We start from the raw sequence: 13,996 nt of genomic DNA, 5'->3' as shown, positions 1-13,996 counted from the left end.
TAGCTAAGGCACATGTCCTCATCTGTGCTGAGTAGGTGAATGCTGAATTCTGAGAAGAAGCCAGGCGCTAGATTATTAAACTGCTGAAGTGGAAAGAAAGGCATCATTAAAAAATAATCATATATGGCAAAGCTGGTGAAGAGTCTACATGAGGATAATGAATCTAGAAATATAACTAAAAACATAGCACTCAAAAGTTAATCTAAAAAATATGCAGGACATCAACATATCAGATGATATTAGGCTAGGCACATTTCTATGAAAGAGGTAAGCTTTATGAAACAACACCGCCCCAAAGCATGCACAGTGCCTGGAGCCTGAATGCACTTAGCTGCTACTCACTGAATTATGAACCATTAACTAAGCCATATGAATCAGTGAACTGTATTATTGCAAATTATTTGCAATGTATTTAGCCATTTCTATCTCTGCTGATGTCCTTTACAACCAAGCTAAGTGACTCAGTGTCATGGGCTTCGTCAATCATTACCAGTATTTCTGAAAGAAAACAGCCCTGCTGTCAATCCATTTGAATTTCATCTGTTGAGAGCTACTGGTCCATTCCATGTAATCACAAACAAGTGCGCAAACTTCTACTTAAAAAATTTGGCTTTGCGATGCTATGAGACTTTACTCCCTTAAACGTTGTCACTATTCCAAGCAATAAACACAACATACATTTCCAGATTTTAAACTAAATTTTCCAAAGTGAAAACATTTCTGTTTACTTGTAGCAAATGAAATAAAATTCAGAAATGTGCACTTCCAGAAAAACATGGAACAAAATTGCAAATTTTTTTTTTTTTTGGGGGGGGTTCATGGTCCCCCAATGCAATATTCTTCTGTTTAGTTGCAATTAAACAATCCCAGAAAAAGCGGAACATAGTATTGTTCACAATCGAGCTTCAGTCATGTGTCTCTGACTGTGAGGAAAAGAGTTCCAGAGTAACAAGTTCTTTGCTTATCGCAGTTTGAGTTTAAAAATGAATGATCTGACACAAAGTGCAGATTTTTATTCAATGGTCCCACAACCTGATTGCCCTGATTAAATCTTATTCTCTGAACTCATGCTGTGTCGTAATATCACGGTGACAAATTGAATATTTCCGCAGCACATCTTAAATCTGGGCTTCCATTGTGTAGAGTTCTATAAGAAAATAACTGCAGATGCTGGTACAAATCGAAGGTATTTATTCACAAAATGCTGGAGTAACTCAGCAGGTCAGGCAGCATCTCAGGAGAGAAGGAATGGGTGACGTTTCGGGTCGAGACCCTTCTTCAGACTGATGTCAGGGGGGCGGGACAAAGGAAGGATATTGGTGGAGACAGGAAGATAGAGGGAGATCTGGGAAGGAGGAGGGGAAGAGAGGGACAGAGGAACTATCTAAAGTTGGAGAAGTCGATGTTCATACCACTGGGCTGCAAGCTGCCCAGGCGAAATATGAGGTGCTGTTCCTCCAATTTCCGGTGGGCCTCACTATGGCACTGGAGGAAATGACAGAAAGGTCAGACTGGTAATGGGAGGGGGAATTGAAGTGCTCGGCCACCGGGAGATCAGTTTAGCCAACGCGGACCGAGCGCAGGTGTTGAGCGAAGCGATCGCCGAGCCTGCGCTTGGTTTTACCGAAGTAAATAAGTTGACATCTAGAGCAACGGATGCAGTAGATGAGGTTGGAGGAGGTGCAGGTGAACCTTTGTCACCTGGAAAGACTGTTTGGGTCCTTGGATGGAGTTGAGGGGGGAGGTAAAGGGACGGGTGTTGCATCTCATGCGGTTGCAGGGGAAAGTGCCCGGGGATGGGGTGGTTTGGGTAGGAAGGGACGAGTGGACCAGGGAGTTACGGAGGGAACGGTCTCTGCAGAACGCAGAGAGGGGAGGGGATGGGAAGATATGGCCAGTGGTGGGGTCCCGTTGTAGGTTACGGAAATGTTGGCGGATGATTTGTTGGATCCGCTGGCTGGTGGGGTGGAAGGTGAGAACGAGGGGGATTCTGTCCTTGTTGCGAGTGGGGGGAGGGGGAGCAAGAGCGGAGCTGCGGGATGTAGAAGAGACCCTAGTGAGAGCCTCATCTATAATGGAAGAGGGGAAGCCCCGTTTCCTGAAGAATGAGGACATCTCTGACGCCCTAGTGTGAAACACCTCATCCCGGGCGCAGATGCGGCGTAGACGGAGGAATTGGGAGTAGGGGATAGACTTTTTAGAGGGGACCGGGTGGGAAGAAGTGTAGTCCAGATAGCTGTGCGAGTCAGTGGGTTTATAGTAAATGTCCGTCACTAGTTCTGGTCACCGAGCTCCACGAAGAATGTCATTAAGCTGGGAAGGGAGCGGAAAAGATTTGGAAGGATGTTTCCAGGACTGGAGGGATTGAGATACGAGGAGAGACTGGATTGACTGAGATCACTTTCCCTGGAGCAAGGAGGTTGAAAGATGACCTGAGGTTTATGAAAGAATGAGGTCATGGATAAAGTGAATGGTCACAGTCTCTATCTTAGTGTTGGGAAGTCTAAACTGAGAAGACGTAGGTTTAAAGTGATATTTAAAGGGGGCCCAAGGGGCAACCTTTGCACACAGAGGGTGGTGGGTGTGTGGAAAGAGCTGACAGAGGAATTGGTAGAGATGAGCCCAATTAAAATGTCTAAAAGGCATTTGGACAGCTGCATGGCAAGAAAAGGTTTGGAAAGATAGGGCTAAATGCAAGCAATTGGCATTAACAGGAGGTTAGTCTTTCAGCATGGGCAAGCGGGTCAGGCTGCATCCCTGGAGAAAAAGGATGGGTGACGTTTCAGTCTGGGACCCCTTTTCAGCCTGAAGAATCAACCATCCTTTTTCTCCAGCGATGCTGCCTGGCCTGCTTAGTTACTCCAGCACTTTGGGTCTATCTTTGGTACAAACCAGCAACGGCAGTTCCTTTTATCTACATTTTGTCTGCTCTTGAAGCAGAGTACAACCCGAAAAGTCACCCATCCTTTTTCTCCAGAGATGCTGCCTGACCCATCAAGTTACTCCAACATTTTGTGTCTATCTTTAAGAACAGATGCTTGCTGGACACCACATCTAACATTGATGGCATGAGCCCTCATTGCAGTCAATTCTCTTGGTCTGGTGAGACCTGGAGTATTGTATGCAGTTTTGGTCTCCTAATTTGAGGAAGGACATTCTTACTATTGACGGGACTGACATATGATGAAAGAATGGATCGACTGGGCTTATATTCACTGGAATTTAGGATGAGAGGGGATCTTATAGAAACATATAAAATTCTTAAGGGATTGGACAGGCTAGATGCAGGAAAAATGTTTCCGATATTGGGGAGTCCAGAACCAGGGGTCACAGTTTAAGAATAAGGGGTAGGCCATTTAGGACTGAGATGAGGATTTTTTTTTTCACCCAGAGAGTTGTGAATCTGTGGAATTCTCTGGCACAGAAGTCAGTGGAGGCCAATTCACTGGATATTTTCAAGAGAGTTAGATTCAGCTCGTAGGGCTAAAGGAATCAAGGGATATGGGGAAAAAGCAGGAATGGAACTGATTTTAGATGATCAGCCATCGAAGGGCCGAATGGTCTATTCCTGCACCTATTTCCTATGTTTCTATGTGCCAGTTGGATTAATAAGAATGAAAGCGGACAGGCACAGTGCCATCTAATTGGACAACTGTGCAGAAGCATCAAATGGGCTTGATTAGCAATATCGAAGGCAGCAGGCAAGTTGAGGAAAATGTGGGAGCGCAGATTAACTTTACCACAATTATGCAGGACACCATTTTTTGCCCGTTCATTTATTAGTGTTTCTTGTTCATATTAGTTTTGATCATATTGTCACAAATGCAATAAATCGAAAAACAAAAGCAGAAAAGACAGCCCTGCACACTCTTTCTACTGGTTGTAACAGCGATTCTCAAATATTTCAAGTATTTTACAATTCTTGTATTTTTATAAATCATCTATCATGGAGAGATTATGCAACAACTATATTCCACACCGAAAATAACAGGGAATGAATTGTCAAGACAACCTGGCTTGGTCAAACAATTAACAGTGAAGGAAATCAATGCAGAAACCTAAATGTCAAAATTTGACATTCAATGTTTGGCGTCTGTTCCTTTCATAGTTATATATAACTTGCCAGAAAATTCCAAAGTAATAAAGCACACGCAACTGTTTCAAATATATCATCAAGATTGTAAAGGCCAACTCGTAACTCTGAATGATTCACAGTGGGGAGAAAATGGAGGGGGGGGGGGGGGGGCAGAAAGCAATTTTACTTCCGTGGAGTTCTTACCTGCTTGGGATTGGTTAGATAAAGCTTAGCTCCCAGATTTAGAATTTGCAGTTTCACTATCTCCTCTTCATTCATAAAACCCTTTGCCATTTTCCTCAGGACATCCGGTGCAATCTTTGGTACATGCTCGCAGTATTCACCGATCAACCACAGGATGCTTGCGCGTGCCATGGATACCTTGGGAAACAGAGGGAGCATGGAAGGAAATAGAAAATGTAAAGTAACAGGGAAAATAAGCAAGAAGAGGATAAAATAAGAATAGAAAAAGTTCATGAGCAGATTTAGGCTATTTGGCCCATCACGTCTACAACGCCATTCAATCATGGCTGATCTATCTTTCCCTCTCAGCTCCTTTCTCCTGCCTTCTCCCCATAACCCCCAACACCCTTACTAATGAAGAATCTGTCAATGGCCTCCTCAAAAATATCCACTGACTTGGCCTCCACAGCCGTCTGTGGCAATGAATTCCATAGATTCACCACCCTGATTAAAGATATTTTCTCCTCGTCTCCTTTTTAAACGTACTCAAATTTAATAGTACAACAGATCAATAACAGTTCTGAAGGAATGAACAATTAAAATCTGAAATACAACCAATTTGTAAAAGATCAATTAAATTTTTTTGATAGGACTCATTCATAAATATTCTGAAATGAAAATATTATAGGTAAAATAGGTGTGTCTCTAAATCTAAATCTAAATCTAAAAGAAATTGATATGTTAAAAAAAACACTCTACAGCACTTACTTGTTTTATCAAGAGGCATGAAAAAGTAAATGGACAAAAGTAAATAAAGTCCCAACACACTAACATGCAAAAGTACAGTTGTAAATGCAGTCACAAATGTAGTTTGTCTTTAGTTTAGTTTAGAGATACAGTGTGGAAACAGGCCCTTCAGCTCACCGAGTCCATGCCGAACAGCGATCCCCATACTCTAACACTATTCCACACACACTAGGGATAATTTACAATTTTACCACGCCAATTCACCTACATACCTGTACGTCTTTGGAGAGTGGGAGGAAACCGGAGCTCCCAGAGAAAACCCATGCAGATCATGGGGAGAACATACAAACTCCGTACAGACAGCAACCGTAGACAGGATCGAACCCGGGTCTCTGGCGCTGTAAGGCAGCAACTCTACCGCTGTGCCACCATGTCGTCTTGAATTTCCAATGAGATAAATGGAAGGGGATAATGACCCTTTCCTATTTAAATGAAATAAATCTAACAGCAGCCATTGGAACAAGCCCATGTTTTGCAACCTTCTGAGTTTAATCATCGGAAATCAGTAAAATTACAAGAAATGCAATGGTTTACAACCATTTTCGCCATAAAAATGACTGAAAATGTTAAACTTTGCACGCAAGGTTCACTCTGTATCTTAATTTGAATGAATTTATGTATAGCATATCTAATCAATTTGGATATCACCCAAATCAAAGCTGACACATGACAATAATAAACCTAAACATGTATTTAAATAGAGTAAAATTTCAAAATTACAAGTAATCAGCTTTCTCACTAAATATAAATTCTATATTCCAAGGATGTAAAGGTGGCACAGTGGCGCAACAGTACAGTTGCTGCCTTACAGCACCAGAGATCCAGGTTCGATCCTGACTACAGGTGCCGTCGGTACGGAGTTTGTACATTCCCCCCGCGACCTGTGGGTTTTCCTCGTGTGCTCCGATTTCCTCCCACACTCCAAAGACGTACAGGTTGTAGGTTTAATTGGCTTCGGTAAAAATTGCAAAATTGTCCCTGGTGTGTAGGATAGTGACAGCGTTTGCGGATTGCTGGTCGGCGAGGACTCGGTGGGCCAAAGGACCTGATTCTACGCCGCATCTCTGAGCTAAACTAAATTAATAATTTATTTCAGTTGATGATATTTCATCCTCTATCTTAATCTCATACTCCTTTATTTTTAAAAACACTACAAAAACAATGTTGAAAAGTTAGTATAAAATTAACAGCTTTCACTTTCTGGTTTGCTGCCAGAGAATTATTCAATGTGACCAGCTGCTCAGCTGGCATGGTGATATTACTTATTGCTACGTGCTCAAAAGTCCCTAACAACTGACAATGGGGGAAATAAAATCCATACCAGTGAGACTGCCAAATCCATGTGAACAGTATTGTTCAAGTTGAATTAGTTACATGCTGATGAAAGTAAAATCTGGACCATTAAATTGTGTGGGTAAAACATATATCCAATTAAGCCGAAAACGTGAAACCAGACAGCAAAATAAAATCTCCCAGAAAGATAACTGTTAAAATTATCAGTTGGGAAACACATTTTTTTAACAAATACTACTGCTTCAGCTAAGGGAGTGAAAAAAATCTGCCATGTGGAGCAATAAAGACATTTCAAAATGTTCCTGGATGTTATAATTGAGTTAAGGTCTGGAGGGTTAAGCTTAGAAGATTTAAATGATCTACGATTATGTCATAAACATTACTTTTAATCAGCATGGCATAATACAAGTTAGACCATTCACAGTGTTGGGAGATTGGGGTGGGGGGGGGCTGAGAAGCAACTTTAATGGCACCAAATACATTTATTTTCTCAGCTTGCACAGAAAGTATTGATCCTGCTCTTCAATCTGGCATATATCAAATTTTGATATTAGAACACTCTAAATAGTAAAAGGAATGTAGAACTGCCAACACTCACAATTTAAAATATATAATTTATTGATTTTGCTCTACCGTATTAAAGTTACGCGAATGACTTGGATGAGAGGAAATGGCAATGAGGAAATTCTCTCCAAGACACCTCCGTGCATTAAAACAAAAATACAAAAATCAATAAGCCATGAATAAAATCACAAGCGCTGGAACAGTAGGATATCACACAGCCAAATTAACAACAAATATTGTGATAAATTGAAATCAGTTGAGTTTGTGATCAAAGAAGCATTTCAGACGATATGTCGTACAACCAAACATGCATATGGGCCAATGCATAGCGACAGAAAATGGGTAATAAAATGCGGATATTACTGCATTTGGTAGTTAACTAGTAAATATGAACACCCATTCTCCTTGAATAGTTAGAATTTAAAGTACACTTACTGTAATTTTATCAAGAAGCTTGGCCATATGTTTGATGATTTCACAGTGCTGTGATGGCTGAGTCTGGAGCAGATTCTTAATAACCACGACACTTTCTGCGACAACATTTTCTGTAGAATGTTAAAAAAAAAACCTTATGCCAGCAATACTTGAACCAGGCTTCAACAAAAGCAGTGGTCAATTTACCACCGTTTCTCTCAGATATTAATAAGAAAAGTTAACAAATTGGGCACTGGTTATACAGCGTGTCTGGGAATTGAAGTAAACAAGGAAATGGCATTCAACAATATTTTGCATCAGTCTCCATTACATCCCAGAAGTACCTGTAAATTGGAAAATTGAAGGAGGGAAGGAACTTGGGAAAATTACAATCATTAAAGAACTGGTATTGAGCAAAATGATTGGAACTGTAGGTTGGCAAGGCTCCAAGTCCAGACAGACTGCATCCCAGTACATTGAGAGAGGTTTCCATGATTTTTGATGCATTGGTTTTAATTTTCCATCAGAATGAAAGATAACAAATATAATTCTTGATTAAAAAAATGTGCTGGAGTAACTCAGTGGGGCAGGGGGCAGGCAGCTTCTTTGGAGAAATAGGATGGTGATGTTTCGGGTCTGAACTTTTCTTCAGCATCTGCAGTTTCTTCCTACACAAATATAATTACTCTTCAAGAGGAGAAGCGCAGGAAACTATAGTCCAATCATCTTAACATCCATCATTGGGCAAATTCTAGAAGCAGTTAATAATTTTTTTAGCACTGGATAAAATTTAAAAGTGAGTTTTTAAAGGGAACAAGCACATCTGAACAATGTGCCAGAACTGCTGGAGAATGTGACATCTGCTATGGATAAATGGGAATTGACAGACATACTTTTCTAAGATTTCCAGAAGGAATTTTAGAAAGTTCTGCATAAAATGCTGTTGTGAAAATAACGTTTCACAGGTGGGGAATGGAAGCAATTTTTGGTTGGATAGAAAGTTGGCTGGTTTTGACTGTGGATGTTTTGGGATCAGTGCTGCGCACTTGATACAATTTATATTAATGACTTGGATTAAGGCACCCAAGGAAATGAATGCTAAATATGCTGAGGACACAACGATAGATGGGAAAGTAAGTTGTGTAGAGTTGAGGAAGGAGGTAATAGGAGAAATACCGATAAAGTGAGAGCAGGCAGAGCTATGAGTTGTTATCTCAAAAATTTGAAACTGCTAATTAAAACATTTTCTAAATGGCAGAGATATTGCAGATGTCAGATGCAGAGAGGGTGCCCCGAGTGTATGATTTGCAAAGGGATAGAATGCGGGTACAGTTAGTTATTAGGAAAATTAACAGGTTTTCAGGGGGACCTGCATGTTCCTTGTACATGAATCAATGAACAGGAAAAGAGGAGGCACCATTGTGTTTTTGATCTGGAAGAACATCACAGCAGTACTTAGGATATTTCTGGGAAATGTCCAGTGAGGCTACATAGATAGAAGTGTTCTCTGGGACATCTGATTTTTCAAATTAACATGGAATTTGACTACACTTCTTCTCACCCTGTCCCCTGTAAAAAGATGTCCTCATTCTTCAGGAAATGGGGCTTCCCCTTTTCCATTATAGATGAGGCTCTCACTAGGGCCTCCTCTCTTTCCCCTCCCCCTTCCCAGTTCTCCCACTGTCTTCCTGTCTCCAACTACATCCTTTCTTTGTCCCGCCCCCTCCCCTGACATCAGTCTGAAGAAGGGTCTCGACCCGAAACGTCACCCATTCCTTCTCTCCTGAGATGCTGCCTGACCCGCTGAGTTACTACAGCTTTTTGTGATACCTGGAATTTGATAAACTCGCCTCCAATTCTCTCAAATTATCAAGGTATATCATTCACATTGTACAAATGGTATAAGTTCCTTAGAGTCATATAGCATGGAAACAGGCCCTTCAGCCCAACTTGACTGCACCGGCCAACATGTCCCATCTACACCAGTCCTACCCGCCTGCGTTTGCGGATATTTGCCCAAATCCCTCTAAACCTTTCCTATCGTGTACCTGTCCAAATGTTTCTTAAACATTGCGATAGTACCTTCCTCAACTATCTCCTCCCGCAGCTCGTTCCATATACTCATTGTGTGAAAAAGTTACCCCTCGGGTTCTTATTAAATCTTACCTCCCACTTTAAACTTATGTCCTCTGGTTCTCTAGTTCTTTATGTACAGATACACCTCAATTTACACTCTTTCGATTTCTGAAGCTTTTTCAGTATAATGTACAAGACTTAACCTTCGAGGTGGAGATATATAGTTATTAATTTTAATTAATAGCAAAGATTAATAGAGTACCAGCCCTTAACCCATTTCTATTGTACTTCATATTGACAGTGTGAAAGCTACTGTTGAGTCATTCATGATATTATAAGGAATACACCCAACAACTGAAAAATCATAGGTGCAGCTGTGTCAACAAGAATGCTATCAGCAGTTTGGCAGCTGTGCTAGGTTGACAAAGATGCCTTGAACAAACTGCAGCCACTTGACATAATGGGTTCCACTTGACATAATCAGTCCTTGAAACCAACCACAGTATTTGCACAGAACACAACAATGGAAATCGCTCCCTGAAGGGTGGAGTAAATGGAGTTATTAACTTCTGTGTTGTACAGAAACAGGCCATTCCTTGCACCAAGTCGGTGCTGAAATTAAGCACCCACTTTTGCACTAAAATTGCTAAGTTCATAAATTCATAACGTAGGAGCAGAATTAGGCTATTCGGTCCATCAAGTTTGCTCTGCCATTCCATCATGGCTGCTCTATCGTTCCCTCTCAACCCCACAACATAACAATGCAATGCAATGCAGATGCAGGTCTACACAAAAAAAAGACAAAGTCCTGGAGTAACTCAGCAGGTCAGTCAACATCTCGGGGGAACATGGATAAGTGATGTTTTGGATCGGGACCATTCTTCAGACCGATTGGAGGGTGTGAGAAGAGACAAAGAGAAAGCTGGAAGAGGGGTGAGCAGGACAAACCAATAATGTGGGATGCCCTGACTTAACCCTGCTCTATACTTCCAGCATCAAAGATTATGTTCACCTTTTTAGTTTAGTTTAGATACAGCGTGGAAACAGGCCCTTCAGCCCACCGATTCCGCACCGACACATTAAATGTCCCTGCACATTAACACTACCCTAGACACACTAGGGCCATTTTCACTTTTACACCAAGCCAATTAACCTACAAACCTGTACGTCTTTGGAGTGTGGAGAAAACCGGAAATATCGGAGAAAACTGACGCAGGTCACGGAAAGTACAAACTCCGTACAGACAGCACCTGTGGTCAGGATCGAACCCGGGTCTCTGGTGCTGCAAGGCAGCAACTCTACCGCTGCGCCACCATTTTTGTTGGAAGTCATACTGAGGGTGAACAGTGGCTGGAGTCATTGTGGTGCATCAACAAGGATGAACACTTTGTAAATTGCACATTTAGGGAGAAGGTCATACTGAAGATTAACAGATGAGGGAAGAGGCATGGGTGACCATCAGAATAATTCAGAGGAGCAGGCAGCTAAAATAGGGCCCCTGAGTCAATCTCACTCACAGAATGTACTTTTTGGGAAATTGTCGGGGATGATAGTTCCTCAGTGATGCGAATAAATAGCTGCAGAACATCATGAAATTGACAGGCATCCATGTTCATAATCAGTATCAGTGACATAGAAAAAGCAATGAAGTCCTACAGGTTCCATACAAAATTAAGAAAGAGGTGAAAAAGCAGAACTTTAAAAGGTAGGTCGATTAACCCATGTTCCATGCACTTACTGGTAGAGAAATAGAAGTGTGGAGCCGATAAATGAGGCTAGAGATGATGCAGGAGGATGGACTTCAAATTTCTGAAGCATTGGAAGTATTTCTGGGGCACGTCGGAACTGTACACATCAGACAGGTTGCAGTTTCATACAGCATGGACTAATATCATTGCTAGTGCGATTGAAGATTTAAACGAGCTTGATAGCGAGCTGGGAACCACAAAAAAAATCAAAAGACAAATCGTGCAAAAAGGGAAGTTAGAAAAGTTAGAAACTGAATAAATGAAATAAGTGCACAGCAAGAACACAGTGAAGCAGCAAACGTGGTCAAAGTACAGGAAAATATTAAAATGACAAAATTAAAGGCACTATACCAGAATGCCCACAAATGTGCACAATAAGATAGATACAGTATATTAATGACACACAGAAGTAAATGGGTACTATTTCATTGTCAGAAAACCAAAGGGAGGGTTATAGTAGCAATAATAAAGGAGATCAGTGCAATGGTGGGAAAGGATCTTGGCTTGACAGATTTGAATCAACTTGACACAAGATAAGAAATAGTCTGAAGAAGGGTCTCGACCTGAAACCCTTACCCATTCCTTCTCTCCAATGATGCTGCCTGTCCCGCTGAGTTACTCCAGCATTTTGTGTCTACCCAAGAAATAGTAAAAGGCAGGAGTTATATTGGGCCTCCAAAGAATAATTATAATTTTGGGCATGGCATAAATCAGGAAATTAGTTGTGCATGTAATAGGAGTAACACAGTAACGAGAGATTTCTACTTGCACATTGATAGTACAAATCAAATTTTGCTGTAATTACGAGCAAGATGAATTCACGGAATGTGCACAAGCTGTTTTTCTAGATGTGGAAGCAACTACAGAAAAGGCCATCAGTGGACCCCGTCGAGAAGGGTTAGTTGGGGAAGAGCGTACCAGAATATGATGGAACCTAAATTAATTATGTTAACTTAAGAAAAAGACTTAAAAAAAGACTCTCGCCTGAAAGGACCTGGGAAATATTGAAGAAAGTCAAAAAAGAATCAGAGTAGATGGGTGAGAATAATTTACAGTTATGTTAAAAAGGAAGAGTTGTGAAAGCGAATATGGGCCGCTTATAGAAGAATTTACGCTGACGAATAAGGAAATGACTGATGTATTAAATAACCTTTTTTCACCTGCCTTCAAAGACATCCAAAAACCAGCCAGATATATTAGTGAATCAAGGAACTAAAATGAGAAAAGACTATTAACTATTCGTCAAAGTACTGGAAAATGTGATGAGCGTGGAAGTTAATAACTCCCAAGTACCCAATGATTTATATCCCAATGAATGCTCTGATTATCAACTTCCAAAGTTCTATCGATCCTGGAATTGTTGCTGTGGATTGGAGAATAGCAACGGTGAAAGTGCGAGAATGAAGAGAGAAAATTGAACTACCAACCCATAACCAAACACAGATGGTAAGAAAAATATTGGAAACTATAACGAGGGATGCAATGACAGCATCTGGAAAAGAATATTAGGAATGGGCACAACTTAACTTATAAAAGGCACCCTTTGAATATGAGACTAGTAGAACAGATAAGGTGAACAAGTGGCCGGAGTACATTTGGATTTCTGGAAATAGACACCAAGTGCCAGAGTAACTCAGCAGGTGAGGCAGCATCTCTGAAGGAAAAGGATGGGTGACTTTCAGGTAGGAACTCTTCTTCAGACTGAAATAGATGACCAAGGAAGGGTGGAGCCCATTATGGCCCATTGTTGGCTGGGGAAGAGGTGATAACGAAGGGATACAGATTTCTGAAAGGCTTTCTGTATGGTTCAGTACAGGAAACCGATCACCAATGTATTGCATGGAGTGGAGGGAAATTGGTTATTGGGCAGAAAGCAAGAGGGAACCATCTCCGGATGGCAGACTAATGAGGTGCCGTTGGGCTCGAGGCTTAACTTCAGTCCCTGCACAGGTTCTGAAATCATACGCCAAACAACTGACCACAATTTTTGCCAATGTCTTCATCCTCTCATTTCAGTCTATTATTCCCATATGCTTCAAGGAAGCATCCATCATTCAAGTCCCCAAAATAAGTAAAGTGACGCGAGTCAATGGCGACCACCCAGAAGTTCTAACATTGACCATAATGAAGTGTTTGGTAATGCCCACATCTCCTCCAGTCTCCCGACAATCTAGACCCCTTGCAATTTGAAGACAGGAAACGTAGGGCTATGGAGTAAACTATTTCCCAAGCACTACATTCTTCCCCGGATCACCTTGACAATAAAGAAAATCTATGTCAGGATGTATTCCTTGACCACAGTTCAGCCTTCAACCATAATACAAATAAACTCATGTCTAAATTCCTGGACTTTGACCTTGGGCCTCCATCCGCAATTGGCTTCCAGGAATGCGTAGGTTAACCTATGATGAGCGTTTGTCGGCACTGGGCCTGTACTCCCTGGAGTTTAGAAAAATTAGGGTGGGACCTCATTGACACATACAGAATAGTGAAAGGCCTGGATAGAGTGGGTGTGGAGAGGATGTTTCCACTAGTGAGAGAGTCTAGGACCAGAGGTTACAGACTCAGAATTAAAGGACATTCTTTTCGGAAAGAGATGAGGAGAAATTTCTTTAGTCAGAGGGTGGTGAATCTGTGGAATTATTTGCCACAGAAGGCTGTGGAGGCCAAGTCAGTGGATATTTTTAAGGTAGAGATAGATAGATTCTTGATCAGTACGGGTGTCAGAGATTATGGGGAGAAGACTGGAGAATGAGGTTAGGAGGGAGAGATAGATCAGTCATGATTGAATGGCAGAGTAGACTTAATGGGCCGAATGGCTTAATTCTACGCCAAT

The 13,996-nt window shown here is 41.4% G+C and overlaps 1 protein-coding gene across 1 annotated transcript in view; it reads right to left on the bottom strand.

Annotated features, from left to right (window-relative positions):
- The window catches only part of ap3b1a (adaptor related protein complex 3 subunit beta 1a), a 229,608-nt gene that overhangs the window by 132,303 nt on the left and 83,309 nt on the right, over nucleotides 1-13,996 (bottom strand). The window contains exons 14-15 of the mRNA XM_078396753.1: nucleotides 7,358-7,467; nucleotides 4,280-4,456 (exon numbers count right to left, since the gene is read on the bottom strand). Of these exons, the coding sequence (XP_078252879.1) occupies nucleotides 4,280-4,456; nucleotides 7,358-7,467 (287 nt within the window). The remainder of the gene's footprint in view (nucleotides 1-4,279; nucleotides 4,457-7,357; nucleotides 7,468-13,996) is intronic.

This window comes from Rhinoraja longicauda, chromosome 3, assembly GCF_053455715.1.
Source record: "Rhinoraja longicauda isolate Sanriku21f chromosome 3, sRhiLon1.1, whole genome shotgun sequence".
NCBI lineage: Eukaryota > Metazoa > Chordata > Chondrichthyes > Rajiformes > Arhynchobatidae > Rhinoraja > Rhinoraja longicauda.
This window is presented reverse-complemented; position numbering and strand designations above follow the sequence as displayed.